Raw genomic sequence first — 20,216 nt, 5'->3', positions numbered from 1 at the left:
TCCAGTGCTGTTTTTCTTCTTCAGCCCAAACTCCGAACAGGGATTTTATAGCCAATACATTTGAAATCCACTTTTTCCACCTAGAACACCGTGTTCCCTGGGTATCACTCTGTTGACTCGTGTACAAGAAAACGAAGTGACGCTTCCGACGGTGAACGTCAGCACCACAGCGCCACCCAGCGGAGAAGCACGAGAAAGCGCTACCGGGATTGGCCACGTTCAATCGGTGTTTCCAGTGTCTACAGCCCCAACTGTTTTTTTTAAAATAAAACACACGATATTACGTGTCTGTATTTCACACAGTGTAAATACCTCTTGTACTGAAAACGAATCTAAGTACTTAGAAGTATCACGCACGTTGACCTCTCCGACCCTAACGACGCACAGAGAAGATGGCAAAGGAGGTGCCGACACCTGTCGATGAAGGGTTCAGCCCCTGGGACGTCCCGATGACGTCCGACGTCCCGAACCACGGGCGTCGGGGGCCCGGCGAGCGTCCCGTCGTGGGAAGCGCTGGCGGGCGCGGCGCGGCAGGGTTGGCCTCAGTTCACACGACCACGTGTGTGTTAACAACACGTCGTCGTTGGTTTGTAGGCGTGAGGCCGAGCACGGAACCCGTGACCCGGGCAGCGACGAGACGCGGACACGGTGAGGGCGTCGGCCTCCGGCGCTGTGCCCCTCAGCCCACGGCTGGAGCGCTGCGCCCGGTGCACGCAGATCGAATGCAACCCTTTCTTGTCCCCTGGTAATTTTTCATAGGAAACACAAGCAGATGGGGGAGAAAGCGTAGGCGCCAAAGGACACGCAGTCGAAAGGAAACGTCCTTGCACCCGGACCCGTTCCCCTCCTTAGGGAAGCGCCTTAGGGCGCTCCAGGAGCCGGGCCGGCCCCGCTGACCCCCAACCCCGGAAGCGGTCCCGGAGCCCGCGCCCCACTTCCTGCGGACTCCGGGTCCGACTGGACGCCGACGCCGCGAGAAAGGTTCCTCTTGGAGACGGCGCCTTCCGCCCAACTCGAGCCTTTTGAGCCCCACGGTCCGCGGCGCGGCCGTTACCGGAAGTGGGCGGAAAGGGCGGGGCTCCTCGGGGAGGCGGCGCGTTTAAATTGTGACAACGGCCGGCGCTGATCGTGTCCTCGCCCGTGGCTGCGTGGAGGTCCCGGCGTCGCCTGGAGCGGCCGGCGCGGGCGGTGAGCGCGGGCGGACGTGGGGGACCCGGCGGGACGAGGAGGCGGGAGCGGCCGCGCGGGGGCCCCGCGGAGCGTGGCGCTGTGGGCGGTGTGGGCGCTGCGCGCGGGTGTGCGCGCGCCTCGCCTTCCGGGGAAGCGCGGTGGCGGGTGCTCGGCGCCTCCGCACACTCCGCGTGGCCGAGCCCACGCGAGGCCCGCAGGGCGGACGCGCCGCGGGGACCCCGTCGCAGCCGGAAGTGCAGGGACCCCTGGCGGGTGGGCGCCGGGCCGCGGCCCCACGCGCGCTGCGGGGCCAGTGCCGGCCGTTTGCTGTGCAGGGTCCTGCCCGTCGCTCGCGGGCAAACGCCGCCCTGGCCGCGCTGAGGAGGCGCCGTGGGGGGCGTCCCCGCGGGAGGAAGGCGGCCCCGCACACACACGCGCGACGTGGGCTGAAATCCGCGCAAGGATGGAAACTGGCTGTGGGAGGCGATTGCAAACGGAAACATTGAAAATTCGGAGCAGCCGCGCGGAGGGGACACTCGGAGCCGAGAATCCTCGGGCGTCCCGCCTGGGCGGGGTGGGGACCCGCGGAAACGGCGATGCGGGGGGTGCGGGGGGTGAAGTGTTGCCGTGAAGCCGGGGCTGGACGCTTCCCTGCGTCGAAGGGCCCGCCTGCCAGCAGAGTGTGCACGCGCGGCGGCGAAGAGGGCGCGACCACGAGGCCCTGCTACCCGCCCTCTCCTGGCGTCAGCCGTCCACACAGACCTGGTTGCAGAAACGTGACTTTTTCTGCAGTGGTTCTTTGGCCAAGTCTTCTTGTCAGCGGTTTTCAGACGAAGATATAGAATGCATATTTGTACGGAAAAGGTCATCTAAATATGTGACGTGTCCGAATTTGGATTCAAAAAGATGCTGGTTATAGAACGAAAGCTTGAAATGATGAAAATCGACAGTAGGAAATGCAAATCGTTGCTTCAGGTTCAAGGAGAGACGAAGAACGTGGAGCAGTTGTGGCCTGATATGAGCGGGTCCCATTGAAGTTGGGGCGGCGGTGGCTTCAGCTGATTGCCCGTCGGGCACTACACACCGGCCCTGTGGTGGTCACCGCCTGCTGTGTTATACCCTGTCCCAGGCAGCACACATCTGGACGATCCATCGTGTTCACACATCTGGACGATCCATCGTGTTCAGCTGGAGCGTTCCATTTTAAGAAGACGTTGACAAAATAGTTTGTTTACAGGGAAGTGGATAGAATGGCAACATTTCTAAAACGATGTCATACAAGGAGTGCCAGTTTGCATCCCACTTACATGGGAGGGGCTGAGCAGAGATGTGCCAGCTTTCTGCAGTGTACAGTGGAGACTTGTAAACAGGGATGAATGTATCCTATGTAGGTGTGGTGGCCAGAAGGGGACCGGCAGGTCAAAGTTACAACCAGCAGATCTCTGCACAGTGTGAGGAGTTTCTGGATGATCTGAGCCATACGAAAGTGGAGCAGAGTTGTCTGGGAGTTAGTGAATTCTGTGATGTTTGCAGGTGTTCACGCAGAAGTGGGAAGTCACTTGTCAATCACCTTGTAGAATGGCTTCCTACGTTTGTCAGAGGTTCTTTTGAATCCCAATATCCTAAGGAACATTAGGACATTAGGAGCCTAAAGAAATAGCTTTCCAGCATTATGGGTGATTTCAGTTTGTTTGCAGAGCTGCATGTGTCCACGTTGCTCTCTGGGGTCATGCTGCTTTCCTAGAGAGCGGGGGCTCATAGGTGCCAGGACGGGTATTGTTTGTCACCTGAGTGGCCGCGGCAGTGGCTTCTGCTGGTGCTTCTCCTATTTCTGGTGCCATTCAGCTAGGACAGCCTGAGAGAGACATGGAAAGGTCTTCGCTTGCTGGAAGTGCCCGAGTTCTGTGGGCATAAAAGCCGAGTACACTGGCGGATGGGGTGATGGAATTCATTGCCGGGCTCCAGGCAGGATGTGTTAACCTCCATGTTCCTGACATTTTGGACTGAATCATTCTTTGCTGTGGGGGCGTCCTGTGCTTTGCATTGTAGGGTGTTAACCAGAATGCTGGGCGTCCACCCATTACATCCTGTAGCACCCCACTCCTGTCCTGACAACTAAAAACGTCTCCAACCATTGCCAGATCCCTGGGGGGCCAAACTACGAGGACTAAGCTCCAGGGGGACACAGGTGGGCCTAGCTCCGTATCTGAGGACATTAGGGGAAAGTGGTTTTTGTTGTTTTGTTTTTCTCTCTGGTGATCGGAATTCTGGGGGTGGCCGGAAAAAGTACAGTATTTCGTTTTTACTCTAGGTTTCATTTCTCGTCCTACTTGCACCATAAGCCTTACTAGCCATCTCACTATGTGTCCATTGAGTACAATGTTGTATAATAATAGCGGGGGAGTTTTGTCATCTACCCCATGTTGCTAGTTTCTGTATTGATTCTGCTGACAGTGTTGCCAACATATCTTGCTTTGAGGATTAACTCTCAGGATGGATGTTGTTAAATCTGTGCCCCCCAAATTTAAAGAAGCAAAACATGGTTCTCCTCTGTTGAACCAAAGTCCCGTTTCCCGCATGAAAAAGAACAGCATTTTGACACTTAGCAAATGACTGCGTTAACTCGGCATAAACATTATTTCAGGCGCTGTATATTAGTTATGTAACTTTGTGCTGCTTCCTGGGATGTTTGACGGGAGCTGACACTCCTGAGCCTGCCTCGGCTTTGGCTTATGAATTCTCTCCCCGTGTTGAGCAGCTTCCAGGCACTGATGCCGGCGGTGTGTCCTGACCTTTGTCTTTCTTCCTTCAGACTAGCCGGAGACTCCCAAGATGGAAACTCTGTCTTTTCCCAGATATAACGTCGCTGAGATTGTGACTCATATTCGAAACAAAATCTTAACAGGGGCCGATGGTAAAAACCTCTCCAAGAATGATCTTTATCCTAATCCAAAGGTAAGATGTCTTGTGTTTGTGTGTAGATGATTATGTTTGAAAACAAATGAAACTGCTAGGTCTCCGGTGAGTGGAGAAGGCCAGACACCCAACTAACTATCCGCTGCAGCTGCTCGTTTTAGCCTGAGACAGTCTCATCTGGTATAATTTCAGACTAAAAGGTGGAGAGATGTCTGGCTTCCCATTAGGAGTCCAGTTCTTTAATGTGGCCATTTTCTTCAAAAAAAAGCTTCTAAGCCATGGTGATAGCCAAATGTATTAAGTTACTGGTTAGTATCGGAGTGGCGGTGAAAGGGTACCACTCACGGGCAGGGCTGACGGAATGACCCCACGTGGTTCACACCTGTGGAGAGCAAGCTCCCAGAAACCGTCCCCTGGAAGCTCGCAGGGTAGTTTTCTCGCACTTTGCCCACAGCGGGAATTGGCTTGTTTTGACAGATGTTCTTCTTTGTATCTGGAGTTGTTAAATGTGAAGATGAACTACTTATGAGTCACACAGAATGCCAAGGTCTCCTTCCAGTTTCCTGGGTTGGTGTTAAGTTATGATATGATGAAGTCTGGTTCAGTGACACAGAGTTCGACTTCTCGGTTTCGATGTCCTTTCTTTAAAATGGAAGGAATAATCTTGAATAAATGAACTTGTACATGGATCAGAACAACTTCTACAGGTCGGCATTTGGGAAATGCTGATCTAAAGACAAAATGTTTAAAGGTCCCACACTACCTATTAAATTTATCTCCGCTCACAGTTTTCCCTTAACTTGAACACCTAAGGAGACCTTAAGCTCTAAGGCATCAAACACGGTCTCCACAGTCCTGTTTTTAAAGAAAAACACCATTATTTTGTCACACACGACAACCTGTTTGCAAAGACTCCCTGTCCCGGCCTGGAGTGGGCGGGCGCCTGGACTGGCAGTGGGTTTCTCGCTGTCACCCTGTGTCAACTTCAACAGCCCATCGTAATGACCACTAATGATCTGTGAGCAAACTGGTGAGCATGTAAGGTGCATAAAGTTCAGAAAATTAGGAAACATTTCAAGGGAATAGCATGACTTTGTCACTCCTCTTTGCGCGTCAACTATAAGATTGGACGGTGACCGCTCTGGAGTCGCGCCGCGTGTCCCCCACCTTCTTCTCTTGCAGCCTGAAGTCCTGCACGTGATCTACTTGAGGGCCTTGCAGATGGTGTACGGGACCCGCCTGGAGCATTTCTACATGGTGCGTGCTGCATCCTCCCGCCCGCTCCGTACTCAGCTTTCCGCCATAGGAAGTCCTTTATTTTCACCAAAGTCAAAGGCTTGTAGAACACTAAGGGATCTCAGGCATGATAATGGCTTATATTGAGAGCTTCGTTTAGACAAACGCTACCGTGAGACCTGAATGACACAAGTATTGATGTTATGCAGTTACTCACAGACGTGCAGGCTTGGTACAGACTGAGAGCGCAGTCTTCACAGGCTGTGCCCAGGGCACGCCCAGGCAGAGGGCACGATGTGCACTGAGGCGGCTCACAGCTGCACAGGGCACTAAGCTGAGAGCAGCTCAGATGCTTCCAGTAGGAAGACCTTTCTCTCATCTTGTAGCTGCGCTCGTCAGGAGCGTTGTGTGGACACCCTGGCTGAACGGCTGTCGGTCTCAGCAGTGTCACAGCAGGTTGTGGAGTCACAGCTGCGCCACTGTCCCCACGAAAGCTCGCCAAGGCTCCGTTTCTTCGTCTATAAACAAGGAGAGACTCTGCCCTGGGTCGTTCCAGGCTTCAGAGCAGCCGTGAGAGGCCGAGTGTAGCTCGTACCTGGTGACCACTGTCCCTTCGCGGCTTCCTTCCTTTAAGGAAGCTCTGCTGAGCAGCCACTGTGAGCATAGCGTCATTCCTAGTCACGACAGCTCTAGTCTCGGGCTACGTTCTGGATTGTTGAAGTGTTTTTACTGTAATGATGAGTTAGCATCACTTGATCTCATTCTGTGATTGAGGTTTCTTGAAATTGAAGATTTTTCTAATTTTGACTAGTTAATGTGTAATTTCGATTTTGTCACTCCGTTTAGATGCCAGTGAACTCAGACGTCATGTATCCACATTTAATGGAAGGCTTCTTACCAGTCAGCAATTTGTTTATCCATCTGTGAGTAGAGTCGCTTGTTTTCTTAGTCTAATTCATATCTGCACTATGTTAAGATTTCTTAATGACGTGATCCCGTTGGGAAGGATTTCTGCCATGTTCCTTCCTCTCCATTCCATCCGATATGTATTAGAAACGACAGACTTTCAGCGAACATACCTGCCTCCACCTGGGGCATTTTCCTAGAAGTTTTATGGTGCTGCAGATCTAAACTTGGGGGGTTCTGCATTCTCTAGGAGTCCAGTACCTCCAGGAGTGTGCATTGTTTACTAGAATCTGTAACTGTACGTTGGTATCGCCCAAGCACGTGTGTGATGTCCCGAGAAAGCTGACTTCAGTGCTGCGGGGTCGTGCAGACTTCCAGCCTGGTCCTCTGACACCGAGAGATACATCCACGTCTTTGAAAGAAAGACACTCATATGCCGTGTCTTGGCATGTGATTTCAGTACTTGTTCTCTGTCCTGTCTCCTTCATCTGCAGGAACTCGTTCCTGCCCATCTGCCGGGTGAATGACTTTGAGACTGCTGATATTCTGTACCCAAGTAAGTGGGGTTCTAGCATCGTCTTCAGGGAGCCTTACCAACGTATGCAGTGATATACCACAGCCATGATTGCGTGTAGACCATTTCCATGACCCCCAGAGTTCCCCAGGGCCCTTGCACCCGACTTCCTTGGGCCGCCCCTCATTCCTGAAACCACCAGTGTGCTTTCTATGACTACAGCATTCTGACTCTTACAGAATTTCATTAAATAGAATCCTACAGCCTGGAGTCTTGTGTCTGGCTTCTTTAACTCGGCACAATGCTTTTGCCACTCACCCACGTTCTGTGCTAATAAATGCTGCTGAGTACTCAGTTTTTGAGTACTTAGAATTCCAGAGCGGCATTCTGTTGTACGTACAGACCAGTTTGCTTGTCGCTGACCAGTGGTAGACATTTGGAATTGTTTCCAGGATTTGGCCATTGTGCACACACTGTTGTGAGCATGAGCATACGGATGTCTGTGGACTGTTCATTCCTCTGAGTGAATGCCACGAGGAGGAGTGCCAGGGCATGTGGTGAGCACACTGACGTCTGTAGCAAACGGCCAAGGTCTGTGCCTAGGGGCTGCACCGCCACCAGCAGCGTGTGGCTCGTCCGTTGCCCACACGCGCCCTGGAGTTGGAGCTGTAGGCTGGATTTTAGGCACATCCCAGCTATACTGTAGCTCATGGCTTCATTTGCATTTCCCCGAGGACTTAATAACCATGAGCGTGTTTTCATATGCTTTTCTGCTGTCCACATACCTTCTCTGGTGACGGGTCTGAATCATTTGCCTATGTTTTACTCAAAGTGTGTGTCTTGTCAGTGAGTTGTGAGACTTCTTCAGATATTTTAGAAATCAATGTTTATCATGTCATGTGGGTCTTTTCACTCAGTCTGTTACTTTTTAGTCTCACAGGAGTGTCTTTTGAAAAGCAAAATGTGTTTCAGTATTGGAAGATTATAACTGATCAATTTTTAAATTTCATAATTCATAAAATCATTTTTTTGTGTCCTATGAAGAAATCTTGGCTTCAAAGTGGCTAAGAGTTACTCCTATATTTTAGTTTAACCATATTATAGCTTTAACTTTTATTGTTTAATACTTAAGTTTTTATATATGATATGAGAGGAAAATCAAGGATGTTTTTTTCTTTTTGCATGTGGTTTTCAAATTATTCCTGTCACACGTTTGTTATGCTGCTTCACGTCCCCAGCTTGTGAGGGCTCTGTCCATTTTTGCTCCAGCCTTCATTTTGGACATCTTTGATTGCTGTCTTCAGTTTCTCCACTCCTTTCATCTGTAGGTCTGATCTGCTGTTAATCCCATCTGATGTAGTTTTCATTTCAGATATTTTATTTTTAAATTGTAAAAGTTTATTCGGGTCTTTAAAATTTTTTTCCCCTAACATGCTGATACTTTGCCTTCTTGAACAAATAGAATATGTCTACAGATTATATTTATAAAGGCCAAGTCAGGAAGGTGGAGTTTCGTTTGGAGAGACCAATTTAAATTCTAGTTGTTTTGGTCTCTGCAAAGTCTAAACTCTAGCTTTGCGACTCAGCAACACCCCTGAGTTCTGATTGTGTCCCTCCCCCCCGGGGTACAGCCTGAAAATTCCAAGTAGCGTGGACTGCTGCATTGATGGGGTTCATTCAGCTCGTTTGTTTCTCTCGGGGATTGCTGTCCTAGATTGCCTGTTGTGCAGTGTCTGAAATTTGTTGCCTCATGGATTTTGTCTGGTTTTCTAGTTGTTTACGATGGGAGAGTAAATCTGGTTCCTGTTATTTTTTCATGGCCCCAATTTTTTTTTTTAATGCAAAGATAATCTTGGTCTTTAAGTTATAACAAATTTCCTGCACTTTGGTTTATCATAGCATACACACAGCTTTATTCTGTAGCCTATCAATTGAGTATATGGTGAGGGAGGATGAGTTTTCATTCTTATATTGTTCCAAAGATTTATGTAAGGAGTCTTGTTTTCTATTTTAGAAGCCAAACGGACCAGTCGGTTTTTGAGTGGAATCATCAACTTCATCCACTTCAGAGAAGCGTGCCGAGAGACATACATGGAGTTTGTGTGGCAATATGTAAGGTTCATATGTTCGGGTCACATATGAGTACCAGACCAGTAACGTCACTGATGAACTATTAATCGCTTTTGAAATGGGTGTCACAGATAACTAATTGTCGTAGAATCAGATTTTCATATTTACATGAAGTTGCAGATTTAACTTATTGGAAAGCATTTCAGAATGAGATTTTCTCTGCTATTTGGTCACATTAGGGAGAGGCTGGGTTTCCTGTTTTAGTCTTGTAGCTGAGGCTTTCTATATTAAGAAATGGAAGAGCAGAGTGATAAATCCACATTTTTTTCTTTGACATTTAATAGTGTAGTGTTCTTTAAACAATGGACGCATGACATTTATTTTGCTTTCCCAGTAATGGCCTACCTGGATATTTTGTCTCGTTTATCATGCTTGCCTAGCATTGCATTATAAGAGTCAGTCCAAGTAAATCATTTTAACTGATAAACTCATTTCATCAACAGGTTAGAGAATTTGGAAAGATTCTGGGTCACCTGTGATTTGTTCCCCTCTGTCCTCCGTTTTGGGGTACATACTCTTAGAAAAACACCAGAGTGATGCCAATCAGAACTTCAGCCCCAACCACACTGAACTGTATAGATCGATACTGGCACAGATCATGCTAAGCTTATACTTCCTACTTCCTACACATCACACACTCTCCAAAGCTGACACCCGTATGTGCCCACTCATGCACGCATGCGCAATCTGACTTGACTAGTGCCTCATTTGTAAAACGTAGCTCAGACATCTGTCATTTCTACGAAGCCCTGTGACCTCCTCCCAGCCATTACGCACGTGGGGTTGGGCGCTATGATTTCAGCACAGTAACAAGCTGTGTGGTCGCTGGATATTCATGTATCTGACTCTTCAAAGAGACCGAGCTGCTTTGTCCAGTACCTGGAAGTGTCCTGGTGTCATTCCGGCACCTCGCACGGCGCCTGGCTGGCAGCAACCCAACACCATGTGTGGAATAAGGACAGAACTCTGATTCCATCTTAAGTTTGTTTCTGATGGTGACAGTTGTAGTGAGCAAGCATTTTGCAGTCTACTAGTAGGTCATTTTTCAAACATGTCACTAATTGTGGTGAAAAGCACTAATCTGGAGTTATTAAAATTGCTTTCGTAGAAATCTTCTATGGACAAAATGCAGCAGTTAAATGCCGCACACCAGGAGGCACTGATGAAACTGGAGAGACTCGAGTAAGTAGATTTGCACATAAAATCAATCAGCCTCAGCACAGGGCCGGGGAGCGGAGCTTCCCATCCACACGGCCTCCTTGAGGCTGCTCATCGTTCTCACTGAATTGCACTCTAGTTACCTTTCCCTTCCTAGTTTTCTTTTTTCTAACTCTTAGTCCGTAATACATTCTTTTACTCCCTGCTTGCTGTTAATGTATTAGCTCGACATGCTCAAAGCCACTAACTACTCTTAAGTTGCACATGAAATACTGATGTTATGTATAAGCCCCAGACCAGCTAGTTCTGTTACAGTTTTTACTGCTTCAATGGCTTGTCTTGTTTTGACTTAGATAGGTCAGATAGGAAAAAGAATCATTCAGGAGTTATGATTCCTACCTTACATATACTGGTTTGGAACAAGGTATTGTTCCAACCTGTTGGTGCATTTGAGTGTAGTTGGCGCGAGAGCTTTCTGTCCGGCCGCTGTGTAAACTGCCTACAGAGACAGCAAGCAGTAAGCTGGAAAGACTGGACCTAGACGGCAGGTCCACGTTAAAGTCTAACATGGTCAATTTAGCCATAACCACATCAAACAATGCGCGGTGTACTGCCCAGCGTTAATACCAGCCCGTGTGGTATTCCTAACAGTCAAAGAACCACACACTGGTAGGAAAAAAGGTAACAGAAAATGGGCAGAGGCTACAGATGAGAGTCACAGGAATGAATGCAAAGGGCTAATTAAAAGTGTTCGAATGGTTAAACTCACTGGCAGGCAGGGAATTGAAAATGAGAACGACTTCCATACACCATTTCAAAACCTAGCGCTGAGAACCTTCCTGTGGACAAGTCTGAGCATGTGCAAGTGCTGCTGGGAGAGACAGGGACTCAGACACCTGTGGAGGGTGGGGGCAGACACCTGGCGCTACAGGGCGAGGTGTGAGGGCCCACGCTGATGCTGACCAGGAGGGCTGTGCCAGCTTCTGGCTGGGGGTGGATGCCGGGAGTCCCTATTAGCAAGGGTGACGGGAAGCCCCAGGGCCCGTCCATGTTTTCTCTGGAGCAGAGCCCAGGCGTCGGATTGAAGTGGCCGTCGTGGACGGGTGATAGCCGAGAAACGTGAAAGGATGGGTTTCCGTTCAGGTTATTGGAGGGCTAACTTGAACGACCTTTCAGAGCTGCGTACTTGCCGTGTGGTTGTGACGCCCTGCTCTGTTCAGTTCTGTTCCAGCGGAAGAGCAAGCGGAGTTCAAGCAGCTTTCAGACGAAATCCAGGAGCTGCAGCAACTGCTGAATCAAGACTTTCGCCAAAAAACGGTATTTGTCATTAGGCACTTTGCTACTGAAGAGAGTGCTTTTGTAGATGCGAGGGGGTAGGAGCACACATGTTCAGTAAGTGAGGAAACTGGCTGTACCGCTGGACCCACTGTGCCCCTTTAGAGGCATAAGTGCTTCCGTCACCACGTCAAACTGCTATCACTGATTTGTGTTGTCAGAGTCTCGTAGACTAGAATTTGTTAGGATTTGCCCAATTCCAATCCTGTGGTTCCCACACTGCACTGGGGCCCCAGGCTCTGCAGCAAACCCCAAGTGCTTCCGGGTTTTTTAAGTTTTCAAGGGAAAAAGCTGATATTTGGTGGGTCTGTCTCATGCTGCTTGAGTGAACTCGCCACCTTTTGTGTCTGTGAACCTAGGGTTTGGCATTTGTTGGGATCAAAAGCAAGTACTAAGTGAAATCCTCCTGGAACAGGAATCGAGAATGTCTTGTCGATCTGATTCAAAGGTGTGACTTGGTGCAGTGCCCCGTAGGCGCATGCGTCCAAGTTGGAAATCGTGCAGGAGAAAGAAAAGCATTCTTTCAAAGCACTGCTGAGGGGTCAAGACTCACATACTGAGGCCCTTAAGGGGTTTAGCTCCTTATCAATGGAACTGCTATATCTTTGTCTTGGCTGGGCCGTCGTGAGGGGGTGCAATTCCTTCTCTTCTCTTATTTTATGAGAAGGCATTCAGTGGCTACATTGAAATCTGTTTTGAATCATTATAAAACAGTTGTTTGCTTTTTCCTTTAGATATTGCTGCAAGACAAAAATGCCCAGAAGAAGTCTGATATTTTAGAGAAAACCAAGCATTTGGTAAGCATCTTTTCATTTAACTAGCATTTAAGGTTTCAATGCTTGTGTGGATGGGTATTTTAACTGTTAAATATAGTCAAATGTTTCTCCTGTATCCTTTTTCCCTTAAAAGGGAACTAACATTTTTTAATGTAAATGTACTAGATGACTTGTAAAAAAAAAAATACTGAAACACAGAAATATACTGCTTTCTGTCACCATATACCAAAATTAACTCAAAATGGATCAAAGACCTAAACATAAGACGTGAAACAATAAACTGCATAAAGAAACCGTAGGTACTAAACTTATGGACCTTGGGTTCAAAGAGGATTTTGTGAATTTGACCTTAAAGACAAGGGAAGTATAAACAAAAGTGAATGGGACTCTATCAAACTAAAAAGCTTCTGCACAGCAAAAGAAACTATCAAATAAAGAGGCAACCAACCGAATGGGAGAAGGTATTTGCAAACACCACCTCTAATAAGGGGCTAGTATCCAAAATGTATCAAGAACTCGTGCAACTCAACAACAAAAACAAACAGTCCCATTAAAAAGTGGGCAGAGGACTTGAACAGACACTTCTCCCAAGAAGACATACAAACAGCCAACAGGTGTGTATGTATGAAAAGATGCTCCACTTCACTATCTGCCGTGTTTTCCCCAAAATAAGACCTAACTAAAGTAAGCCCTAGCATGATTTTTTAGGATGACATCTCCTGAACATAAGCGTCTTCTGGAGCAAACCTTAATATAAGACCGGGTCTTATTTTTGAGGAAACAAGGTATTAGGGAAATGCAAATCAAACCCCAATGAGATACTGCCTGTTAGAATCGTCATCATCAACAAGGCCAGTAATAACAAGTGTTGGAGAGGCTGTGGAGAAAAAGGAACCCTCATACACTGCTGGCGGGAATACAGATTGGTGCAGCCGCTATGGGAAATAGTATGGAGGTCACATGTCATGTCATTGTCCAAACACAAGACTAGTGTTACCAGATTGCAGGTTGTAGTAGGACACTGGTGGAAGGTGACACTGGAAAGGAGCGGGAGAGTTACCGCAGGGACAACCTTGAATGTCAGCCTGAGGAGCTCAACCTTGGGCCTGGAGACAAATGAGCAAACGGGGAGAGATGTGGTCATCATTCAATGTTATCCCCAACACAACAAATGTGGACCCGATTTCTTTGTTCTTTTCCATTATTGTAATGGAAAATCACTTTCATTTTTCTATCTAACGTATAAAAATGTTTTTTCAACAGAATGAAATAAAATTGTCAGTGGTTTTTCTGAAAGAATCACAGGAGAGTTTGAAAACGAAAATTGTGGATTCTCCAGAGAAGCTAAAGAATTACAAAGAAAAAATGAAAGATACAGTCCAGAAGCTTAAGAACTCCAGGGTGGGTTTCTTTTTTATCTCAGTGCTGTTCTATCTGTTTAGCAAGTCTTGTTTAGTCATGTGTTGATTTCTGATTTCCACATTACCTACACTTCTCTTCCCCTAGAGCGTTTCGCCCTCGTCTCTTAACATGTAGCTCTTCTCTAAAGTGGGTTCAGGGAAAGAGGCAGAATCTAAAGACACCTGTTCAGATGTGCAGCCTTGTTCTGAGTCTCGGCCTTGGGTGATGAGAACAGAAATGCCCCGTCCTCTGAGACTTAGGACCTTTATTTTAAGGGAGAAAGGTGTTCAACGATTTTAGAATAAATTATGCCGTTACATATTTTAATAGGTATTCTGAAAAAGTACAGGGTCTGCACGTGTGGGGGCAGGAAATGTTTCTGTGCCTTCTGTTCAGATTCGCTGTGAATGTGAAATTGCTCTAAAAAATAAAGTCTGTTTTTTAAAATTGCACCAAAAGGAGAAGCAAACAAAAAATAGTATAGAGTGCTTTGAAATGATGTACTGAGAGTACCTGGTTTAGTACTGTGGGCCTCCGTGGTCATGGGAAGGAAGTGGAAACTGGTGCTGATGTGAGCGGGCTGCACTGTACTGGCTGGTACATGGAGGGCCGCGGACGGCAGAGAGCAACACGTGTCAATTCTCTGAGGTCGTGGGGAGGAAGGAATGCTGTAGGAACAGAGCGTGATGTGGGAGGACAGTGGCCTGAGCTGATGGGAAAATAGGCAGTTGCTGGATTTGACCTTCAGAGCAAGGGCAGGCACAGCAGGCAGCAGTTCAAAGGGGGTGTCGGATCACAGTATGATTTACACTGAAAGCTTGTGGTTACCGTGGAGATGGGGTGGGGCAGGGCTGGACGGAAGTAGAAGTGGGTGGGCAAGTCAGCGTCCTCTATGGTCTTTTAAGCTATTAACTAGCTTAAATAGTTGATCTCTGAAGTTGTTTTCCAGGTAATTTCTGATGATTAAGAATTAACATGTGGTTCTAGACAGGTCTCCAGAACAGAAATCAGGGTCCCGCGAGGATCTGAGTACTTGTGAGAAAAGAGTGGTTTACTAGCAAACAGTTCTGGTTCAATTGGTTGTTTGTCTAGAAGAAAATGAAGCTGGGTCTACACCTTGCACCGTTTACAAAAATAAATTCTAACTGGATCAAAAATTTTGATTTAAAAATTGAAGAATTTCAGAAATTTTAGGAAAACATTTGTGTAACCTTGGACTGGGAGAGATTTTTACAATTAAGACTGGAAACCCGAAAGCTATAGAGAAAAGTGTAGCTGTGGAACATATCTGAGTGCATGACAGGTCGTGGTTCTGTCCACGGTGTGCAAGGAGTGCTGACAAATCCGTACAAGAAAGACAGCAGGAAATAGCAGTGAGATGATCAGGCATTTTACTGCGGACATAACCCAACTGGTTGGAAGGGGGGGGGGATCTAGTAGGAAAAGAAAGCCTTGGTTGTCCCAGCGGTCGTGCTACACTGTTCATTTTCTAATTTTAGAAAAGGAATTCATCTTTAAAAAGGAGCTGTAGGGCTCGTTACTACACAGATGACTAGATGATAATTGGTAACACGGTTGCCGGGGTAATCGGAGTGCTTTGTACTGGCAGAAATGAAGTCTTTTCAAATCCTCATGAATAACCTTCGGAAGGTACTTCAGTGAGTGATTTAGTAAAATTGTGGCGGTTTTCCTCTGTTCAAGCTTTTTTGGCAATGAAGAAGCATAACTATATGTGCTAAACATTTGTCAGTAACAGGCCTTTGTGATTTCTTTGGTTTTTTTTTTTTTTTTCCTCTCAAAGCAAGAAGTGATGGAAAAGTATGAACTCTACCGAGACTCGCTGGACGGCCTGCCTTCCTGCCAGCTGGAAGTGCAGTTGTATCAGAAGAAGATACAGGACCTCGCAGACAACAGGGATAAACTGGCCAGCATCTTAAAGGAGGTGCGTGTGGGGGAGGCTGTGTCTCGTGTGGAACTGTTTACCCCAGTGCCGTGCGTGTGCTTTCCTTTCCTTACTGTTTTCCTAAAGAAAAGCAGGATCGTTCTGCAGTATAACAGATGTGAAACGTATGCTGAGAAATAAACACTTCTTTTCAACACAGTAGTGAGAAGACCTATTTTCACCTTAAGATGAAAGGAATGATAAATTAACATAGCGTATTACCCTGTATATTTTGGAAGAAAGTAGTGGCATTTTAAAGTTGTTCTGGGTCCTAACAGTTGGAAATGTTCCCCTAATCACTAAGCAAGAGCCCCCAGCGACTGCCCAACACTGGACCTGGGATCCAAAGAGATTAAAGGTTGAGACTGTCCTGCTGAAAGGGGGAGCGTGACAGCAGCGGTAATTCTCAGGCTGGAAACCTGAGAGTCCTCACCTCGTAACTTCATCATCCCGACCCAGACGCACTACTGGCGCGTCTGAGAATAGGTTTCCTTTCTGAGGGCACAAGGGGTGACAAGGGGAGATTGCCCAGCTACACGCCCTTACCTGCCGTCAAGTTGGCCAGACAAGGCGGAGCCCCAGCGCTTGTCATCGCGCCCCTGTCTCTGCTCCTGCTACCTCAGCTCAGACCTCGCTCCCCGTAGGCCCCTGGCTGATGTCTTCACGCATCTCCGTTCTAGTCCTTGCTGATAAAAGGACGTGATGAAAACCCCTGTCTGGGTGTCGTCCTTTCTCACTGCCCCAGGGCCTTCCGGTTGCCTTTGTTCAGTCTGCATTCTTCTGCTGGGTTCAGGCTTTAACAACTTGATCTCATGTTAAAATTGTATTTTCTTGTGGCTCATTCTAAAAACCAGCCGCTCATCTGTGTAAGTCCTGGTTGTATTGACTTAACGGGCTTCTCATCCACTCCAGAGCCTGACCTTGGAGGACCAGATTGAGAGTGGCGAGTCAGAGCTGAAGAAGCTGAAGGCTGAAGAACAGTCCCTGCGGAGACTGACGAGTGTGAAGAAGGACAGACTTGCCACGGCACAGTTCAGAATGAACAAGAAGCATGAGGACGCGGAGCAGTACAAGCGCACCGTGCTTGAGTATGGCCTTCTCTTCCGCTTACTGTGCTGGGAAACAGGGGGAATCAAAGCAGTTCCCCCAAGGTTCCAAACTGTCCAGGGCGAGAAAGGTGTGCACGTCCAGGCGCTCGTGGCTCTTAGAGCCGCGTCTAACGTAGGCCGTTCAGGTACCAGTCTGTCCTCCCCAGAGGGCACTGCCGTTCCGCTGTGCGACCCCGCAGAGGCTCTGCCTGCTGCCACTTCAGTGCACGTGGTGATGGGCACTGGGGTGGCGTGCGCGAGCCGCCTGGCAGTACGTGGCAGGTCCATGTCCTGAGAAGTCGTGTGCTCAGCGAAGAACCAGACTGCTGAGCGTCGTCGTTAGCCAGAATGGAGGCGTGTCCTGGGTGGAGTCCTTGCACCGTCACTTCCAAGAATGTGCTTTGAGAATAGTAAATGCCCCAAATATGTCTGAGATGGCATCATTTCAGCCTCTCAGAGGCACATGAGGGGTCGTCTGAAGGTTTCCTTTTCTCTTCCTCCTGTGGATGGAGCAGAAGGGCAGAACCAGAGGAGGTCAGTTTTGTGGCCAAACGGCCCTGCAGGAAAGTTGCTCTGGGCCACAGGCCTCGGGCCACTGGCGGTGCCCGAGCGTGCACTCCAGGGACTGATACTCCCACCCATTGAAATGGTCGCTCAGGGGGAAAGCGCCCACTGGACGCTTGACGCGAGCAGAGCCCTGCCCTGGGGTCTTCATCTGCTGGCTTCTATATCCTGAGAAGTCTTAGGTTTGTCAAACAAATACACGTGATCACTTGGGACTCAAAATTAGAGTTAAGTGTTTGCCTTTTTAGATGCTTAAAAGGAATTATAACTTGGCCGTCTCTATTTTCCTGTAGAGATTGCAATAAAGTTCAAGAAAAAAGAGGTGCTGTCTATGAACGTATAACCACAATTAATCAAGAAATCCAGAAAGTTAAATTTGCAATTCAGCAACTAAAAGACACCACTGAGAGGGAGAAGCTGAAGTCCCAGGTGAGTGTGAAATGAAGGAGAAGAAAATGCATACCGTCAAAAAACGGTTCTGCTTTCATGTTTTTCTTAATTCTTAGCCTATCCATCTAGGTTTCTACGAAAAGTCATTGCTCATAGAACCTCCTGCTCAGTTGACTAAAAGGCATTAGCTCGTCCTCCAGTCCTCTAGACCACTTCTTGCTAATTACAAGTATGTTCTTAAGTCTTGGAACCCAGGCCACTGTTACATGTCCCTGTGTCCTCTAAGGAGCAGGCTTTGATGTGTGTACAGATCACAGGATGACTTTTAAAAAGAGTGGGCACACGTGTACGGGTGTGCACACATAAGACAGTTTAGGCTTCAAAGTACTGAATCTGAATGAGGCTGTAGGAATTCTTGTAAGTCAGTTTAGTGTCGGTGGTTACATGCGATAATTCTTACTCTGTTTCATTTTCCACTTAGGAAATATTTCTGAACTTGAAAGGCGCTTTGGAGAAATACCACGAAGGCATTGAGAAGGCGACTGAGGAGGGCAGTGCTGAGCTGGAAGGGAAGACGGGGGAGTTGAAGAAAAGGATGTTTAGGCTGCCGACCTGAGGAGCTCGATGGCTCGTCTGGAACTAGCTCTCCATGAGTTAATTGTGTTTGAAACAAAGTGGAAGTTAGTGGAAGTATCAGCAGTACTGCATAATGTAGGCTTGATCACTTTGCTGTACTCATAGTTGTGATTTTGTAAGATAGTGCATTTCCTGTAGAGCTTTACTGATAAAGGTGTGTGGCTGTTCCTGACTGCCCCGCCCCTTTTTGTAAGTAGTGGCACAAAGATCTATTGTTTCTATGCACCAGTAACGAGCAGAAGGCGAAATTAAGAAAACAATCCCATTTACAATTGTATCAAAACATCAAATACCTAGGAATAAATTTAACCAAGGAGGTAAAGGACCTGTACTCTGAAAACTAAGACAATGAAGGAACTGAAGAAGACACAGATCAATGGAAGGATATACCTTGCTCGTGGATAGGAAAGATTAATATCATTAAACTGTCCTTACTACCTAACATAATATACAGATTCAATGCAATCCCTTTTCCTTTTTTTTTTTGCAATCCCTTTTCAAATACCAATTCTTTTCAAATACTAACTCTTTTCAGAATTAGAACTAATCCTAACATTTATACAGAACCACAAAAGACCCCAAATAGCTAAAGAAATTTTAAGAACAAAGTATCACATGCCCTAATTAACAAAGCTACAATAATCAAAATATGGTACTGGCATAAAAACACACAGATCAACGGAACAAAATAGCACAGACATAAATCCTCACACGGTTAGTTGATCTATGGCGAAGGAGACAAAAAGATACACAGTGGAATAAAGATAGCCTTTTCGATAAGTGGTGCTGGGAAAACGACCCCCTTTTTACTCCACACACAAGAATAAACCCAAAGTGGATTAAAGACTTACATGTTAGATCTGAAACCATAACACTCCTAGAAGACAACAGAGGCAGTGAACTCGGACAACACTCTTAGCGCTTTCTTTTTGGCTAGGTCTTGGGCAAGGGCCACAAAAAGGAAGGGGACCACATCAAACTAAAGTGTTCCTGCACAGTAAAGGAGACCATCAAAATGAAAAACAGCCTAGTGAATGGGAAAATACTTGCCAATGATATATCCCATAAGGGCTTAATATCCAAAGTATATAAGGAACTCAGAGAAGTCAACACCAAAAACAATCCAATTAAAAAATGTGCAGCGGACCTGAATAGACATTTCTCCAAAGAGGACACAGATGGGGCAACACACATGAAAAGATGCTCAACATCGCTAATCATCAGGGAAATGCGTCTGAAAACCTCAATGAGGTATCACCTCATCTGTCGGAATGGCATCACCAATAAATCAACAAACGTGGTGGCGCAGATGTGGAGAAAGGGAACCTTGGTGCACTGTTGGGGTGGTAAATGCAGCCACCATGAGAAACAGGATGGAGGTGCCTCAAAAAATTAAAACTACCTTATGACCCAGCAATTCTGCTTCTGGGTATTTATTCAAAGAAATCCAAAACACTAGTCTGAAAATATATATGCATCGCTGTGTTCACTGCAGCATTATTTACAGTAGCCGAGATTTGGAAGCCACCTACGTGCCCACTGATAGACAAGTGGATAAAGAAGTGGTACATATACACAGTAGAATATTCCTCTGCCACGAAAAAGAATGAAATCTTAGCATTTGTTACAACATGGATGGACCTAGAGGATATGCTAAGTGTAATAAGTCAGAGAGAGACAAATCCCGTATGATTTCACATGTGGAATCTGAAAACAAAAATGAATAAACAAAACAAACACCCAAAGATGCCGGGAACAGTTGATGGTTGCTAAAGGGGGGGGAGTTGGAGGTGAGAGAAGAAAAGGCAGCTTGGATTCTGATAGATGAATCTACAGATCAATGTGGGGATTTACCGACTTAGTATTAAATCGGCAGGCCCAAGAACGTGATGTGTTCCCACTCATTGAGGTTACAAAGGAAACCTGTTTTGTCAGAAATACTATCATCACTCTTGGCCCCTTTCAAAATAAAATTTTAACACATAGAAAGGCCTGTTTATGAGACTAGATAAACATCTTTAACAATATTTAGCCCCCCCCCCCCCCGCACCTAT

At 47.0% G+C, this 20,216-nt stretch overlaps 1 protein-coding gene across 3 annotated transcripts; it reads left to right on the top strand.

The window, feature by feature from the left end:
• Positions 1 to 448: 448 nt before the first annotated feature.
• On the top strand, positions 449 to 20,146 carry NUF2 (NUF2 component of NDC80 kinetochore complex). Of its 3 annotated transcripts, none has more exons than XM_081025085.1 (14): positions 449 to 648; positions 3,983 to 4,125; positions 5,269 to 5,343; positions 6,169 to 6,245; positions 6,723 to 6,784; positions 8,757 to 8,854; positions 9,981 to 10,054; positions 11,251 to 11,347; positions 12,100 to 12,162; positions 13,405 to 13,542; positions 15,344 to 15,484; positions 16,397 to 16,572; positions 17,430 to 17,565; positions 18,008 to 19,577. In XM_081025085.1, the coding sequence occupies exons 2-14, from the start codon at positions 4,003 to 4,005 to the stop codon at positions 18,140 to 18,142; spliced, it is 1,395 nt and encodes a 464-aa protein (XP_080881211.1). In that variant the 5' UTR covers positions 449 to 648; positions 3,983 to 4,002; the 3' UTR covers positions 18,143 to 19,577. The 3 variants fall into 3 exon arrangements, with proteins under 3 accessions (XP_080881211.1, XP_080881210.1, XP_080881212.1); XM_081025084.1 differs by lacking the exon at positions 449 to 648 and adding an exon at positions 882 to 1,188 and having other exon boundaries at positions 18,008 to 20,146; XM_081025086.1 differs by lacking the exon at positions 449 to 648 and adding an exon at positions 3,266 to 3,358.
• The last annotated feature ends 70 nt before the right edge of the window (positions 20,147 to 20,216 follow it).

This window comes from Rhinolophus hipposideros (genome assembly GCF_964194185.1).
Source record: "Rhinolophus hipposideros genome assembly, chromosome: 19".
Lineage (NCBI taxonomy): Eukaryota > Metazoa > Chordata > Mammalia > Chiroptera > Rhinolophidae > Rhinolophus > Rhinolophus hipposideros.
Note: the sequence above shows the minus strand (reverse complement) of the source record. Positions and strands in the feature narration are given on the sequence as shown.

Excerpts from the sequence above, each read along its gene's own strand:
- NUF2 (XM_081025084.1), top strand. The coding sequence starts at position 4,003 with ATGGAAACTCTGTCTTTTCCCAGATATAACGTCGCTGAGATTGTGACT. Across the intron at positions 5,344-6,168 it reads GCCTGGAGCATTTCTACATG|ATGCCAGTGAACTCAGACGT; the intron begins GTGCGTGCTGCA and ends CACTCCGTTTAG. Across the intron at positions 8,855-9,980 it reads TGGAGTTTGTGTGGCAATAT|AAATCTTCTATGGACAAAAT; the intron begins GTAAGGTTCATA and ends TTGCTTTCGTAG.